At 35.1% G+C, this 17,603-nt stretch overlaps 2 protein-coding genes across 3 annotated transcripts; one reads left to right on the forward strand and one right to left on the reverse strand.

Annotated features, from left to right (window-relative positions):
- The first annotated feature begins 35 nt into the window (after window positions 1-35).
- LOC18055573 (glycine-rich RNA-binding protein RZ1A) lies at window positions 36-3,915 on the forward strand. 2 transcript variants are annotated; one of them, XM_006450965.2, is made up of 9 exons: window positions 36-277; window positions 767-865; window positions 992-1,440; window positions 1,962-2,028; window positions 2,111-2,161; window positions 2,490-2,558; window positions 2,660-2,725; window positions 2,816-2,884; window positions 3,661-3,915. In XM_006450965.2, the coding sequence occupies exons 1-9, from the start codon at window positions 167-169 to the stop codon at window positions 3,748-3,750; spliced, it is 1,071 nt and encodes a 356-aa protein (XP_006451028.1). In that variant the 5' UTR covers window positions 36-166; the 3' UTR covers window positions 3,751-3,915. The 2 variants fall into 2 exon arrangements, with proteins under 2 accessions (XP_006451028.1, XP_024034299.1); XM_024178531.1 differs by having other exon boundaries at window positions 206-277; window positions 754-865.
- A 3,044-nt stretch (window positions 3,916-6,959) lies between these two features.
- On the reverse strand, window positions 6,960-9,419 carry LOC18055574 (myb family transcription factor EFM). Its single transcript, XM_006450966.2, has 4 exons — window positions 8,945-9,419; window positions 7,900-8,589; window positions 7,659-7,735; window positions 6,960-7,481 (listed from the first exon to the last, which is right to left on the reverse strand). The coding sequence occupies exons 1-4, from the start codon at window positions 9,138-9,140 to the stop codon at window positions 6,960-6,962; spliced, it is 1,485 nt and encodes a 494-aa protein (XP_006451029.1). The 5' UTR covers window positions 9,141-9,419.
- Window positions 9,420-17,603: the final 8,184 nt, after the last annotated feature.

Below are 17,603 nucleotides of genomic sequence, written 5' to 3' on the forward strand. Positions count from 1 at the left end.
GCACCCGACCCAAGGGAAGATAATAAAGTAAATAAAAAATATATACAAAAATGGTCTGCAAAAAGTGGAGCGGCGTAGAGAAGGAGGCAGACAAGGAGTATCCACATCCATAGTTGTGCCGATCAAGGCAAGAGTAATTTTTAATTTGATTGAAGAGAGAGTGAAAATGACGATAGATGACGAAAGCTCCGTGTACGTGGGGGGGCTGCCTTACAGTGCTAACGAGGACAGCGTTCGCAAAGTCTTCGATAAATATGGTTCAGTCGTCGCCGTTAAGGTACTCGATTCTTTCTTCATTTTCCATGCGTTTTGCTTTATCTTTTTTTTTGCTTATGTTTGAATAAAATTTTTTTTTCGTTGCTTCATTCTTTTTCTTTCATTTTATTTCCGAGTATCGAGTTCATAGATTCAATAATTGCATTTTGGAATAATTTGATCAACTAAATTATTATGCTCCCGGAGTCACTCTATGTGATTCTCCTCAGTCTAATAATAAATGAGCAATGCTCGAGCCACAAACTGATGTGGCGTAATGGTATTGGTTGGACGGAAACACAAGATAATGAAAATAAATCATTCTAGCCACATGGTGTTTCATTGAACCCTAATTCTATTATTCCACTTCACTTTGTACACAAACAGTGTCTGGTTTTAGTAATTGGTATTACTGATGATAAATGACCTTGTTAGATTTATGTTGCACGTGGAATATTTGTTATCTAGAGGTTGAGTGGCGATCAAATTCATAAATAGGATTTGGGTGCAGATCGTTAATGATCGGAGTACTAGGGGGAAATGCTACGGTTTTGTTACTTTTGGGAATCCTCGATCAGCAGTTGATGCCATCAATGACATGAATGGCAGGGTATGCATTTTCTCCGTTACCCTCTTTAAAACTAGCTGCAAGTATTTGGTGTTTAGCTTTTGGTTTTCATGGTTTGTTGGTTTATAATATTGTTTAGATGTTGAATTTTGTGAAACTTGTGGTTAGACTATTGATGGGCGTGTTGTGAGAGTAAGTGAAGTTGCAACTAGAGGTAGGAAATCAAATTCTGGTCGAGACCAATTTCGACATGGTCACCGTCATAAAGGTCGAGATAGGGATAATAATCGTCACAGGGACAGATATCAGGATCGATACAATGATAGGTCCAGAGAGCGTACTTCATCTCAGGACCGTGATAAAGGTATGGGAAGAGAATATGAGCACGTGCGTGATCATGATCGTGATCCATCTAGGGATCGTTTCTCGGATGAAGATCAAGGCAGAGATTTGGAGAATAATGACCAAGGTCACACTAGGATCCATGATCCGGAGTTGGCCAACTGGGAAAGGAAGAGTGAGTTGGATATGACTCGAGACAGGGAGATTGATGGAACCGATGACTACCATACAATTGTTGATGAGGGCAAAGATCATTTGTCAAGGAAACGTGATGGGTAAGTTACTATCTTTCTATCTTTTCCTTTCTCCTTTTATTTTCCTTTTCCGAAGTAACTGCTTCTCATGGTGGTTTAGCATGAAGGCCTATTTTACATGATTTTCTCATCCAACAGTTGCAAAAATATTCTTCTAAGTCAAAACAGCATGTATAGATCTCCCCTTTACTCAGCACCTAAAAAGGAACAAAATTAATTGATAAAAACACTTTCTTAATTCTGAGTCTGTTTATATAGAATTTGGCTGGGAATTTATACAGTAAAAACAGTTTTTCTAAGTTGGTTTCTTGTAAAATATAACCTTTTCAGAGAGAATTGTATTTGCATTTGGACAAAAACCAAACCATGTTTAAGTTGTATATTTCAAATTGGTTTGTTATCTGAAATTTGTAAAAATTATTTGAAAATAAATTATGCATGAAGGTGAATGAATGCCTCTTGAGATGATGTTGATAGTGGATCACTTCAGCTTTATGCATTAGATTGGAATTTTAAATTTTTCCTTCCCTTTTCTTTGGCAGTTCTACAGTTGATGACCATCAATTGAGGGAATTTTCTTCAAATTCAAGTGATGATAACAGCGATCAAGTAAGTTCATCGTAAGTTTGTTGAGTGATCTGCATGTATTTTCATAACCATTTTTCCTTTATTCATTATGATCCATTATCAGGTTAAAGAACTGGACAGATCAATCCAAAGGCGTGAAGAACTAAAGAAAGAGGTGTGCCCACTCAAGTTTGAACTAAAAGAAATGGTGCATATGTTATTTACCATGTCCTGATTGCTCAAATCATGCATCCAATTAGATATCTGATGGTAATAAATAGACTTCTAAGGTCATTTGGCATGTAAGATGTGCTACTTGTGCAATGCCCACTGTGCACTGGAGGCAGGGTAGTAACCTCCTTCGGAGTTTTACGGACATGGAAAATTTCTCCCTGCATCCCTTTATTTTTGAGGGCCATATGTCCTGTTTTATCTTTTATTCTGTACTTTCCTGGTATTGACATATATTGTGTTACCTTGAAATAAATTTGTTGCCTTATCAGATTTCTCATATGGAAGAGAGGGTAAATGTTAAAGAACAGCTTGTTTTGGATTTACAGAAAAGATCTAAGGTAGGAGCATGGCGCTGATTTGTTTGGGCTCACGTACTGTTCAATTATTTTTTTGGCACAGTTCCTTTTATTTCCTACTCAGAATTTGATGATGGGTGCAGAAACTGGAGGAAGCGTTAATCAATGCAAAAAAACTTTCTTCACACCGTCAGAAGCAGTTGACAAAGGTAACTGTCATAGACTCCTAGTCGAGAATTGGTTTAAGAAACTCTACCGGAATATTCTTTGGATAAGTGGTTTACCTTTTGATGCTGCAGCTGTATAAATGTTTTATACAAGTAAATGAGTATGCTGAAAGACTTAAGAGCTGTGAACGGGAATTTCAGGTTAGCATCTTTAATCAATTGTCATTCTTTTTACACTACCATGTCATTATCAGTGTTAGTGTGCCCTGCTGCAAGATTTAAGTTGCACAGAATATTAAATGCATGTGCTATGGCATGATAAGTGCAACCCTGTTGGCGATGCTGGTCATATTCGCAAACAATCGTCTCTCATGATCAGTCTTGTTTTCTGGATGTGAGCATACCATACTAGAATTGATATTGCAGATGTGGTCATGCACTGGGCTTTTATTTTTCAAATGTACGCATGAGAACACGTTATGATTTGATTTCCTCAATTCCATACACCATCTCATGGAATTGAAATGAAAAACTTGGAATGTAGTTTTACTGATTGAAATTTTGAATGGTTGCACTATTGTATGCCTCACTTAAGGCAGGTTAAGCTGTGCAATTCATCCCTAAAAACTGAATATACAAGGGTCATTTGCTTGATAATTCCTTGTCTAAGGCAACGAATTATGGCAAAAAATACATGTTTAATATACAGGAGACATGTCATCTCTGATGTGAACACTCCTCTCCATCTCTTTGGTAATCCCCTGTTAATCATTGACTCATTAAGTTCCAAAAATAGGTTGGTGATGTAAATGGCCATCATTTTTAGATCTGGTAGGTGGTGGTGTCATCTATTGATGTTCTCTTGGGTTGGGCTTAAATCTTCTGAAGTAGCTTCAAAAAAGCCATTTTCGCTCTGATCATGAAAGAGGGAATTGCTGTCCATGTAAAGTACAAACTCATCTACCTTTTCCTTGCAGTCAATTGTTGATGCGGCAATGACAGAAAGTGACATCCCTGATGATGTTTGTGTGAAGGATGGAGGACCCCGGACAAATGGCAATCCTTGACTTTTGCTGGAGTTTTGTGGCTCTTTTTTTGTGCAGAATTTAGCCGTCCTGTAATGATACGGCTGTGCGCACATGTAAATATCTTTATAGGAGTAAAAGATCAGCTCCTAATTTGAATTGTTAGTATGATCAATTCTTCTTAATATCATGTTGTATTTGTTTGTCCTTGTTAGTTTAAATCTTTGTCACGTAGATGATTTACTAATTGTTAATATCAATTTGATTGTGTTTAAAAGACTTTGTGCATGCGGGAATTACCTTGCTTAATTGTGCTTCAAAGCCATGTTATAAACATTTGAAAGTCGCATTAACAATTTGAGTGCCTGCCTCAAGAGATAAAAAGTTCAGTCTATACCGTGGCTGGGAGGCGAGATGGGTCATGAAGCTAGCACTCTTAACACTAGATCATTTGTCAAGGAAACACTTTCTTAGCACTTTTAACACTAGATTAGCACATAACCACTCGGTATTTGGCTGAGTGGCTCTCGCTCTTTCCAACCTGTGGCTCACTCTTTACTGGTTCCTGCTGGAAGGCGGGGAAGGTTCGAGTAAGTAGGTTTCAAGTAAGAGAGTGGCAACACGCGGGATGCGATCCTTAATAGTCCACTGTTGGCGGAAGCCAATGTCCCGGGATCTTGGGAATCCTCATAATTATGAAGGTAGTGATTTCACGAAGGTATTGTGGGCTTAATTCTTTCCTCAATTAAAAAATTTAGAATTAGTCTCAATAATTATCTGACTGTAAATATCAGTTGTAGACTTGTATTATATAATATGAGTTGTAGAAACTGATGGTCAAATCTCACCAACCCGGGGAGCTTCTCATCTGGTCCTCTGTTTATTGGGATGGGCCTGACCTGATGTACCATTTTTCTTCTGGGGAGACTCCGACCTGAGCATGGGCCTAAGTGAACATGTCCATAATGAATTATTAAGGAAAATAAAGGCAACAGAGAGTGGTGGACGTTTATTTATTTATTCATTTATTATTATTATTATTATTATTATTTTTAAAGGACCTGAGAAGGATTAGGGTGTAAAGCGATCCGGCAAACGCTTTCGGTGCCCTCCGTAATTTTTATTTGTTTATTTTTTAAATTCTTTGGCCATCAATTCTCAGTTCCTTAATTGATGGGGGGCAAATCCCCGCAGAGACGAGATTAATGGTATACAACCATATATTGTGTTTAGGAAACCTTGCATGTCTTGATATCATTGCTATTAATTTCTCATTACTTCAGTAGATCCATTTGACAAAAGTTTTATTTGTTGCAAATATACAGTTACATTTTTAAAAATATTTTAATATTTTTAGAGCTTGAATATAAAATTAAAAAAAAAAACCAAACAAGTGTCACTTAAAAGGATTGTAATTATCATAAACAAAAGGGTGTGCCCAAATTACAACACAACCCAATAGTGGTATACAATAACTTAAAGAGGGTTTGATAATCAAGTTACATTTAGTTATTTTAAATACAAATCTTAGGTAACCACTCGGCTTTTAGTTAGAACCACTCCTTCACAACTGTGAGGGTAGTGGTTGGAACTCCTATAAAAGAAAATATTGTGGAGATTTAATTTTCTTACTCAAATTTTAAGTGAAAACAATCTTTTCTCTTTAAATTAACGTCCCTCACATGTAATTAAAATAAAAAAAAATACAAATATCAAGTTGGTGTTAGTTACGTATGTAGCTTAGTAGGATCCTATACATAATCAAAGATATAGGTCTTATTCTTAGAGCATCTCCAAAAGGGTCTTTAAATTTTACTCTTCAAATTTCAATTTGCTTACTGATGTGGCAAATAAGTGTATAGAAAAATATAATCCCCTCCAAAAGACTCACCAAATAAGAATAAATTAATATTATTTTAATCAAATCTTTCCCACTATCAAATTGAATTGTCATTATATTTTTTAAAAGAAACATAAATAATAATTATTGTAGTCTTATTTTTTCAATAAATAATAATAAAATATTAATAGAAGAGGGAGAAACTCACTCGGCAATATTGAAAAGTGAGAAACAAATCGTATTTGAAGAATCTAAATTAACGTGTCTTTTGGAGTGTTTAATAATGATATGCCTCTTCAAATAAGAAGTAGAATCTTATTTGAAAAGTATTTTGGAGATGCTCTTACAAAAACATTTTTTATTTGGCTGCCAGTTATTATGTCAAATTTGGGGTAAATGCATTAAATTCTATTTGTGGAACATACTTATCGCACCGTTTGTGCGTGTGCAATCAATCAAATCTAATATCAAAATGTTGGAATCCAAAGTTTGTATCTGAATTGATGAAATAATAAATTACATTTATCATTTTATCATTTTAATGGAAAATGATAAAACTTAATAATTAATTATCTCCCTGTTGAGCTTGTAGTTGAATGGTGGGTGGGCCCCAATTCGAGTCCCCATGAGAGGTCTATCCCCATTCCATAAAAATGTATGATATGGGATAGATTTCTCCCTAAATGTTATTAGGGGGAGTAACTTTCCAACTATCCTTATATTCCAATTTTGTGAATCTATCAATCTGTCATTACTGAAATAATTTTTTTTTATATTACTTAAATTTAATTAGTAGCACATTTATAATAAAAATTAATTACTGACATAATTTATTAAATAACCAAATTGAAACGGTGCTTAATCGTTTCAATAGAAGTGGATAAACAGTGAAATATTTTATTTTTTTTTTAGTTTTGACCACGAGATATTCTGGGGAAGACCCCAACTGTGGGGGGCACTTTAAGCTCGTACCACAACTCAAACTAGAAGTCCCCGCTCGAACCGAGAGGCACAGGTTCTCCCAACAAAAGCAACTTCCCTGCGACTCAAACTGGGGAGCAAACTCAATCAAGCCACTTAAGGGGACTCAATTGCCAGTAGAGCCAACACTATGTTATTCTTATTTAGGAGCAAAGCCACAATTGTCTACAAAGTGAACGGCAAATATGTCCAAATAAAGAAAAAGAAAAAACAAAATAAATCAGCAAACGCCAAGAATCAGATAGTCCAATTTTAAATCTTTTTCGATTTAGGACATGAAATGATGAACAGAAGAAGAAGCACTCACTTTTTCATTATGTCCTTTTTACCCTCTCATGATATTTAACATAAGAATTTAGAATAATAATAACTAAAAATAGAAGGATAAAGAACTAAAAACCCTAACCCTAAACCCTAATCCGAGAAGTCATTAGAACTTGAGAGTAATCTCACTTCCGTTACTCTCTTCGCCATCTTCTCTCAGAGCAGCTAATCCTTTTCTCTCTGCAACACCATTATCACCACTCTCACCTTTCCAGCTGCTGCTTTCTGACTTGCCATCTTCTATGCTCTCTGACCGATCTCCAATGCCCCTGATGTCCGATTCCGGTGAGCCGTGGCCCTGTGACGTGGCCTTGTACATGTGGATTTGGTTATGGAGGTGCAACTGGTGGTGGGCTGGCGACAGAGGTGGTAATGGTGGTGGTGGTTGTGGTGCTGCCGGCGCTGCTGTAGTGTAAAAGTCTTGTGGCACTGGGGATGCAGCACAGAAGTGGGAGGGTGGGTGTGGAGATGGGTGATGATAGAGAGCAGGGGTCCCACTGTGGGCTGCAGCTGCTGCGGTGGTGTACTCTGAGGGGACCCAGATGCCACCCAAGACCACCAGCTGCGGAGCCGGAGCTCCGGCTTGTTGTGGACTCGGACTTGGTCGCCTTGTGTGAAGCCTGTATTTCTGCGTGCACCCAAAAAAGAGAGGAAAAAAAAAAAACATGAGACTTTTACCAATATTTGACTGAACATGTAGTATCTGGGTACTTTGGTACTTGGTACGTTGTCAGTTTTTAGAAACAGGACAAAATCAGTTTCATGTCTCAGTAGAGAGAATAGAAAGTGAGAGTTAGTTAGTTACCTGCAAATGACTTTTAACTTCGTCATTGGTCAAACCGTCAACCTTCATCAGTTCTCTGATTTGTTTTGGTGTGGCCACTGTATCCATGCATGGCCCCATAAAATCAGCCACATATTTGACAGATAATCATTATGACAATCATAGTTTGACTATCATTATCATGATGAAGAACTTGATAACAGGAAACTAACTGCCAAAAATTAAAAAAAATTAAAAAAGTTCGTTGTGTTATTATTATTACCTTGAGAACCACCAAGCATCTGAAGAGCACTGACAAATCGGCGGTGCAAGTCCGGTGACCAACACCTTCTTGCTTTCCTGTGAGTATTATTATTATTGTTGTTGTTGTTGTTGTTTGTAGGGTTGTTGGAATTTGTTTGCCCTTCCGTTGAATTACCAGCAACACCTTTCATTTGTTCATGAAGCACAGCTCCCCCATTGCAATTGCTAATCTTATTATTATTATTATGATTGCCAAGATTCTCTCTCCTTCCATTTTCATTTTCAGAGCACCTGTTATCTTGGTGATCCATTTCTTTATCAGGAGAGGCAAGAGCCAGATCTGGGAGAGCCCGTAAAGTTGGACTTGGACAGGAGTTCCGTTCTTTTGAGAATGGGACAAAAGCTCCTCCATTTCTCTGTTTGGTATCCAAGGCCAGCTTGGGACTAATCACATTGAACCCTACAATATCAGTAGTAGTTTCCTTAGGGGATGCTGCTATTGTGTTTTGTGATTTTGTTTCATTGTTGCCTGTTTGGCTCCACAGTTGAGCAGTGGTCATCCAGTTTGCCTTGTCAGAGATATTTTGAGACTTGGTTTCTGAGATTTCAGAGCTTGAATTTTTCAGAGGTATGAATTCTTCAAGAACTGGCCTTGGCCCTTGATTTGTTGCTCTGTAGGCTTGTAGTTGCTGCCTTGAAACCTCCACAGCTGAGGAATTAAAAAATGGAATAGGGTCATTAGTGTGTAAGGTTTTCTTTTGGAAGTTATTTTCATGCTCGTAGCTTTAGTTCTTTTGAATTTAAAGAGACGGGACTAACAGAAAGCAATCACTCTCTTCTATAAAAATGGGAGAGAGAAAACAAAAAGGAGGATAAAATTAAAGAAAAAGATTAGAGGCTAAACGCCATAGAATAGATAAAAAATCCACCAATAGGGTAAAAACAATTTCTTTATATTATCCAAGATTCCGGCTTGAATAATTCATCAAAAGAAATGATTATTGATATAATGAGAAATTTATTTTTTAATTTTAAGAACAACTGAAAAATACAAAAAACAATACCATTGGTAAGAAGTTGCATGCAAAGGGGCAGCTCGCGCTTCAGACCATCGATCTTGAACCGTTCTTCCTCAAGACGAGCAAGGACCTCTTCAAGCTTTTGTGTCTCATGATCAGCAGCCTGGTCACCGAAAGCTTTTAAGAGCATAGAATAGCTATGCGGTTTGCAATCTAAACTGAGTTCTGAAGGGGATGCCATGGCTAGTTATAATCTAGATATAATAATGAATAGCAACAAAACAGAACTCTCTCTTTCTCAACAAGAACTGTTGTCTTTAACGCTCATGCCCAGAACAAGAATACGGTATGTGGGAACAAACAAGAGCAAAAGAGTTTGTGTGGCCTCTCTATAGCTTTCTAGGTTTGATGAGTAATTCAGAGAGAGAGAGAGAGAAAGGGAGAAGATGTTGGTTTGTGAACACAAGGAGGATCGAGGGGAGGATCATCTTCTTTTTAGGGGTGAGTTCGAGAGAATAAAGTGGAGGGGATGAAAAGAAAAAGATGGGCGGGATAAAGAGGGATGGTAACTTCTTGCAAAGAACAAAGCCAGAAAAAATAAAGCTATAAATTAGAGAGTAGTGAAAGAAAGAAGCGAATCAAGGCTTCTGACACTTGAAAGGGTCATGTGCTTAAGGTCTGGTTTTAGTATAATCTTTGTACGAATTCAAATTACTAAAACAAAAGATGATTCTTCTCCTTACTGTTGTTCTTTTTTTTTTTTTTTTGCCCCTTCTCTTCCCTTCTTCTATCCTTTTCCCTTTTGATAATTTATATGAGCCCTATCTTAAGCGAGCCCTATTCGATGCTCCTCCCACTTTTAAATTGAAACTATCTTAACAGTGTGTCGACTTTCATATAAAGTTTAATGGGTATCTAGCAAAATTTATAATGGATTGAGATTTATGTATGCATCTTACTATTGTGATCAATTAGAGAAGATAAAATGATGGTAAATAATTCGTCAGGTGTTTTTGTTACAATTGTGTGAGAAACGGTGGCAGGACAGATAAGGAGGTAAAAATGATTTGACTGACTCTATGGTTTGGATCAACTAATCATTCAAATTTAACGAACAAATTATGGTAGATGTTGGACACGTGTACGGCAAGTAGTACTTGATATAGATGGTGTCCTAACCGAAGTATTCGATGTAGTTTTATAATAAGAATTAATGATTCTGCTATGATTAATTAATAGAAAAAAAAAAGTGTGGAAAGCAGGAAAGGAGCATATACGAGGCAATGTTATTATTATTATTATTATTTTGCCACTATATTGGAGAGAGAGAAAGGACATATTCAGATGGGTGCTTAGTATCAATCCGCAATGCATGCAAACTTTAATTCTTTTAGGGTTTCAAAAGTTGCATAATTGTTCTAAATTTGAGTGCATTCAGAGAGAGAAAAAAAAGAAGACGAGAATATCTAATCTACAGAAAAACATTCACCATAAAGAATATAATATTTACCTCTAAGGAAGGAATATCTTAGTTCCAATTCTACGACTCAAAATTAAGGGAACACAACCTTCAAAGCTTAAAGCTAAAATACATCCCAAAAAGAACAATAAAGGAGCCTAAGCGCCGGGAATCTTCTTCTGCTACCAACTTTAATGAAGTGGGAAGGAAGGTAAGCAGATTCTCTCTTAATATACAATCGTTTTTTTTGTGGGCTTTTATCAACTTTTTTAACACTTCGGATGCGTTTCAAAATTCATAACCATGTTTAATTTTAATTAATATTTGTGAGTTTGGCCTATGGGGCACCGTATATGAAGATCGATGTCCATGAAATTAATGTGTGTCGGTGAACGTTCATGTTACCTTAATACTCATAATTAATAGCTTAATTCTCTGTGTCAAAAAAAAAAAAAACATAAAATTGTAAGATCCATGTTCATGTCTTTTGGAAGAAGCATCATGATTGAAGCTAAACATGACTTCATTGGAGATTTTGATCAAGTTCCCCAGAGTTATATATACAATGTCTATATGATATCTACAAATCAGAAATTTATTAACACCTCTTGAATCAGCTTGTGGCCTAAAATCTCCTACGGCAGCAGCAATCGCACACTTATAAGTAGTGGAAAATCATTCTTATAAATGCAAGATTAGCAACCCACTAGATAGAACTCTACGATAACCTTCTTTTTATTATCAGTTATGTGATGAAACAATTATTGACGGCAGATATTTCAAAGAAAATAACACTTATTAATACATATCAGTGAGTTGTGCTATTTCCCACACGAAGTAATTTACCTTTACAATCTCTTAATCGTAATCTTGATGTATGAAGAAGAATCTTAGCCAGCTCATCTCGAAATAATAGATATCCGACACTACAATATTATACATAGGATACCCGAACGAAAAGGAAGTCAATTTTACTGCATGGGCAGAGCAGGGCTGATTTGAGCCAAAAAAATATGAACCTGCACACCCATCACTGCAGCCATTGATGCATGCCAAAACAGTGAGCAAATACAACTTTTTCATGAAAGTTAAAGCTAAGTTTCGGAAACTGCATCGAATTCCCTTATCTATGTAGCTGTGAGTGACACAGACACAGAGAGAGAGAGGTTGCAAATTTGCAACAAGGATGGTTGGTCACTTTCTATAATCAGTCTTCTCGTACAAGACTCCAACCCTTGCCTTTTCTTCAGATTCTCTCCCTCATAAAACAAACTACAAAGCAAAAGTAAAAAAATGTAATAAACATGAAAGTTAAGAGATTCTCCTCGTGACATGTGTCCTTTATATTCTTCTATATCTTCCTTCTGAATATCCCTTTTGTCTGGTGCATGTAATTATATTTATTATTTATACATTAAGGAATATTCCTCCCCTCTCTCTTTTTTTTTCCTCTCTCATTTATTTTAAGATTAAAATTGTTAAAAATCGACACCGAGGCGTGCTCTCAAATTCAAAACCCTACAAAGAGCCCCTTTTTTTCCTCTTTAGAAAATGGATAAAATAAATAGCTCAAGTTAATTGGTGGGGTTGTGCTACCGTGAGCCATGAAAATTCTTACCCTTAATCTACGCCAACCAATTAGATTATTTCATCAACTTAATTGGAAAAGCTAGCTAGGGGTATCTTGCTTGATGGTCATCCATGGCGCATGGTATACACTTTACATGCTGAATTTGTATATTCTCTAAATTAAGTAAACTTGGATTTTTCTTCCTTCTAATGTCATATTTACAAACCCACACAAGTGATGCATCACTCTCGGTATGACGCAGCTTGAATATATATTTAAACTTAGGGATATTATTATTTTACCATCAAAGTTATTCTAACATATCATGTCAATACCACGATTTGGCGAAAAAAGCATTTTACCATCAAATGTTTGCGCCATTATCAATTTACCACCATTCTGTTAGAAAAGCATTAATGTTTAACAAAAAAAAAATGAGTTAAAAGTCGATTTTACCCCCAAGAGAATAAAATATAATTTTACCCTTTGAAAAAAAAGAAACAATGAACAAAAATAAGATTTAGAAAACAACTAAAAATTGTAATTAATAAAAAATAATGAATAATATGTAGAAGTAGAATTACGATAAACGGCAAAGAACAATTAATAAAAATTCATGTTTCAAAATTAATATTATAACCTATGAAATTCAAGTATTAATCACAACTAAAAATAATAACAATTTATAATAACAATAACAATTAATAAGATTTGGAAAACAACTGAAATTTCTAATTAATAAAAATAATGAAGAATATGCAAAATTATGACAAACAACAAAAATAATAATAATAAATTCTGCTTCAAAATTAATATTATAATCTATGAAATTCAAGTATTAATCACAACTAAAAACAATAACAATTTAATAAAAGAAAAAAATTAATGAGAGAGAGGGGCTAATTTTAGGGTTATCAATTTCCTAATTCTCTAATCATTTCCCTTGATTTTTTTTTACTTTGTTTTATTGTTTATTTTACACTTGCAATCGAGTGTTTTGACTTCAATAGAAAATGTCTTTGATGCTCTTATGAAATCAGCAAAAATCAGCAAAAGTTTTAACTTTTTTAACGGAATGGTGGTAAATTGATAACGGCGCAAGCGTTTGATGGTAAAATGCTATTTTCGCCAAATCATGGTGCTAACATTATATGTCAGAATAACTTTGGTGGTAAAATAATAATATTCCTTGAACTTATTATAAATGCCAGATTTACTTTTGGATAAGTAGGGGGAAAAAAAAAGCACTTTTCAACACTAATGCACACGAGCGAACTCATTCCACTTGTGTAGAAAAGATGGTGGTTTAATTGAATTGGATCAAATTCCAATATACAAATTGAACATTGGGTAATTTATCGTCAGCCCCCAATTGTTTCGACATTTAGCACCTGGCACCCACATCTTTTGACCATGTGCACCGCGCCCCCATTTCCGTCAAAAAATCAGTTAATTCTAACAGTTTAGGCTGCTATTAACCTAAAAGATCATACTGCCCCTGTTTTGAATTGAATTGATATATAAGTACTAAAATACCCCCTACAACTTAAAAATTAACGTCAAGAATAAAGATTTATTATAAAAATATTTATTTTTATAATAAATAAATAAATAAATATTGTTAATTTGCCTCATGCAGAAAAGGGAGTTCATACCCTTGCTGGAAAATCAAAAAGTGAGTCCAAAGACAAAGAGAGGAAGCATAAAAACACACAAAGACAAAGATAAGGAGAATGATAGAGAGCATAAGAAGCACGAGCACCGTCATAAGGATCGAAGTAAGGATAAAGACAAAGACAAGGATAAGAAGAAGGATAAAAGCGGGCATTATGATTCAAGTGCTGATTTGTCAAAGAAACACCACGAAAAGGTTGGGAAACTACTTGGATTCAGATCTTACTAATTACAATATTAAACAAAGGGGAAATATAGAAAAAGTTGGGGCTTTCAATTATCCTTGTTATGGTACCATTTCCATCAGAGACATGGATGAGCAGATTGTCAACAAGTCAATTTCAAAACAATATTTATTTTTATATTTTTTTACAATTAAATTGAAACGATTTTTTTTTTAATTTCATTATCATAACAAAATTGTAAAATCGGGAAACTTCAAAATGAGAAACAGAGCATGATTCCAAAAGGAAAGAAGAAAATCAAACACACAATCATCATCAGATTACAGAAAAATTTCAATAATAAAGAAACCTAATCTAATTATACAAAACACTTGTCGTGAATTTCATTGTAAAAGTCTATTACAAAAGACCCAAACTAAGAAAATTTAACAAAAAGGAATCCAAAAATAAAAAATCCTAAATCTAAAGATTTCAAACCCTAAATCAAATTATAGAGGCGGCGGAGACGGCGACGGCTTCAAGTGGTGGCGTCGGCGGTTTCATGCAGTAGTGGAGGCGATAGTTTCTAGCGGTGACAGATCACGCAGCGCGCCATTTTGTTGTTGTCGATTCAAGTCGGTGGCTGATCACTCTGACAGGCGGCAGTAGTAAAAGACAAGAAGAAGAAAAAAGAAGAAGAAAAAAGAAGAAGAAGAAGAAGAACGAAATAAAGACGAGAAGAAGAAGAGGAAGGGAATAAAAAAAGAAAAGAAAAACAAAACATAGAAAATAAAAAGCAACGAAGGATAAAAGAGTTCGTTCTTACAAAATTATCATTTTTCCCTTTTTTCTGTTAAGTTAACCGTAGATTAACGGAAATGGGGGCGTGATGCACATGGTTGAATGATGTGGGTGCGCGGTGCTAAATGTCGAAACAATTGGGGGCTGACAATAAATTACCCTTGAACATTATCTAAACAAAGGCAGCAGCTAAGTTAAACAAAATAAGTTCTTGATGAATGGTTCAAGGTCAATATACATGGTCTCTCAAAAGAAAATCCTAGTCCTTCTGTTGTGGGTCTGTTTTTGGATTAGGATTCTTTTCTCATCAGATCTTTTGTCTGAATAAATGCATCACATGATTGATAGTTAATAAATGAGAATATAATAAATAAATAAAACTTGACTGTACATAAATAAAAGTGCATATGTATTAAAAGATCATTCAAAGTTCACATATGATCAGATCATGAGAGGATACTTTCCCTTATTTTTCGTGGTCATGATGGCTCATGCCTTAGCAGCTTTAGCCGATCTTTGCGGCATCAAACTGCCTTTTATGTAGAGATTATTGCAGTTGATCATGCTTTCGGAAATGGTAGGATGAATCTGTGGCTGGAATGCGATTCACTATTGGTCACTCTACTGCTTTCTAATCCGTTTTGGAAACCCCCTTGGATGCTTGGGAACTATGGTTTAATTGTCATCACCTTCTTTGCTTTTCCCATACTTTTCGTTAAAACGATGCTGAGGTGGATAAGCTAGCTAACCACGGTCTGTGTTGTCGTTAGTTTACTTGGTGGAGTTAGCCGCAGGTGATATTGGGCAACTTCTCTCCAAAAGGTGCTAATGGTCTCTCTAGTTATAGGTTTCATTAATTCCTGTAAGCTATGTATGTTGGCTTTCTCATGCATTTTTATTTGCTTTAATTGTAACACTTCTGCACCTTTTTGTATTAACTTTATGCATTGCATGAGAGATAAGCCTCATTATGTCTTCCCAAATGAGTTCTATTTTAATTAATAAAACTTTCTTTCGAGGTTTACTTTAAAAAAGAAAAAAAAACAACAAAATAACTTCTTAGATTGTGAAAGAAATGATATTTTATGTACACATCCATCATTAGTTGATAGTTAGCTTGAAAATTTGATGAGATTGAAGGTTTTTCCCATCAATGTATAAGGGAATTTCTATTTTCTGCTTAGTTGTTAAATCTACGTAGTAAAATATAAACATTTACAGTGATCATATAAATATTTAATTACCGCAGTTGGTTGGAGGTTCGGATTGAAGATGGGGCAAAAGTGGCACCTTAGCAAACAGCCTATCTACAACTTTTACCAGCCTATCACACGTTCTTTTGTTTCTTAAAATTCCAAATATGGACCACTCACATTTCCTTAAAGGCTGAATTATTCCCTTTCATATTCGCAAAATTGGTTGCTTTTTAGCTTATTATCAAAATATTATTACTAAAATTCCTTTAAGGCAACCCATTCTGTATTGTATTTGTATATGATCATCGGTTGAATTCGTATGCATTGCTTCATCTTTCTTCAGCCATCTCCAAAGAGAAAGCCACTTGGGATTTAATAAAGAAAATTAGATAATAATACAACTTATAGAAAGATTTAGATAGTTGTATATGAAAAATAATAGCCAATAAAAACTTTCTATAAAAGCTAATAAAAAAACAGAAGATTCTGTTGTTTTGGATTCAATTATTTGCGAAAATCTCTCTTATACATAGGAAATTATCAAAAGGATCAATGAAGAGAATCCGTTCAACTTAGCTAGCTTCAATCAAAGAACGACTTTAACATGCCAATATGTAGCATTTTATGAAATATTCTTTAAGCTTTGCGGAAAGCCAGTGATGGTCACATTTGTGGGTGTAAGGTTTCTCAAGAGAATAATCAATTGGTAATTTTGATTGATTAGAAACTGATTGTTCTACTAAATTCCCTAATTCATTTAGGATAGATTCCACAAAATAAGCATCCGAACATTATTTTTTTCACCCATTGTTGCTAGCTGTTTTCTTTTAATTTGCTTGAAGTCAGTGGATGCTTCAATGCTTATCTCTATACTAATGTGAAAAAGACGCTGGTTAATTGATTCGTTTGTCATTGACTTTGAAAAAAATTCTATAATCCATACCAAAAATTTTTTTTTTTGGTATATGTCATGTTATATACTTGCATCCTTATCCAACATAATTCTAATTCATATTGGGCCACAAAATCTGTGCACAAAACTTTGTTAATTGAAATGCTTAGGAGTAATCAAACTTAATAAAACCATATATACACAATCTATCGATATTATAATGAAAAGTTCGCCTGGATCTTACTGAATAGTTTAATTATGGGTAAGCTCATAATATATATATATTTAGTTTCAGAACATACTTGAATTTCATTCATAATTCTATTGGGTTAAATTTTTCGACGGAATCGTCACTCTTTTCAATTAGTTAACGGAATTTTGACTAGAGAGATAAGAATAGGTAGTGCACATAGCATCTTGAACCACGAAAGTGGAGAATGGAATTGGAATCGCTTTGGTCGGCCTCTCAAAAAAAGAAAAGATCACCATGACTTGCGAAAAAGGCTATATTTGGAGTGTTGGTGAAGACTGGAATTTTCCACAAAAAAATTGTTTTACAAAGCGATGCGTTGTTGACCTGTTGTTCTCTTAAGTGTCAACATTAAGTACTTACAATGTGGAAGCAAATTCTGCATCCAAATGTGTCACGATGTGATTGATTGAATACAAGGTATTTGTGTACTTGCTCTTTATTGGTGAATTTATCCATCTTCGTATTTGATTCAATTGGATTTTTTTTCATTCAGCTACGCGATCCTGGTCCAGTGCTTGCTTATGAACAAAGATACATTCATTCTTGGACCATCAAATCAAAGTCTTCGGCTTGCAAGGCAAGATAAGGGTGGTTTTTCTCAGATTTGGCATGGGCTGGCTTGCTCTGCTTCCGTAAAAGAAGGCCTGGGATGCACAAAGTGGACCATAATTATAAAGCTCATCTTTTAGGCTTAC

This window comes from Citrus clementina, unplaced genomic scaffold, assembly GCF_000493195.1.
Source record: "Citrus clementina cultivar Clemenules unplaced genomic scaffold, Citrus_clementina_v1.0 scaffold_1, whole genome shotgun sequence".
In the NCBI taxonomy this organism is placed as follows: domain Eukaryota; kingdom Viridiplantae; phylum Streptophyta; class Magnoliopsida; order Sapindales; family Rutaceae; genus Citrus; species Citrus x clementina.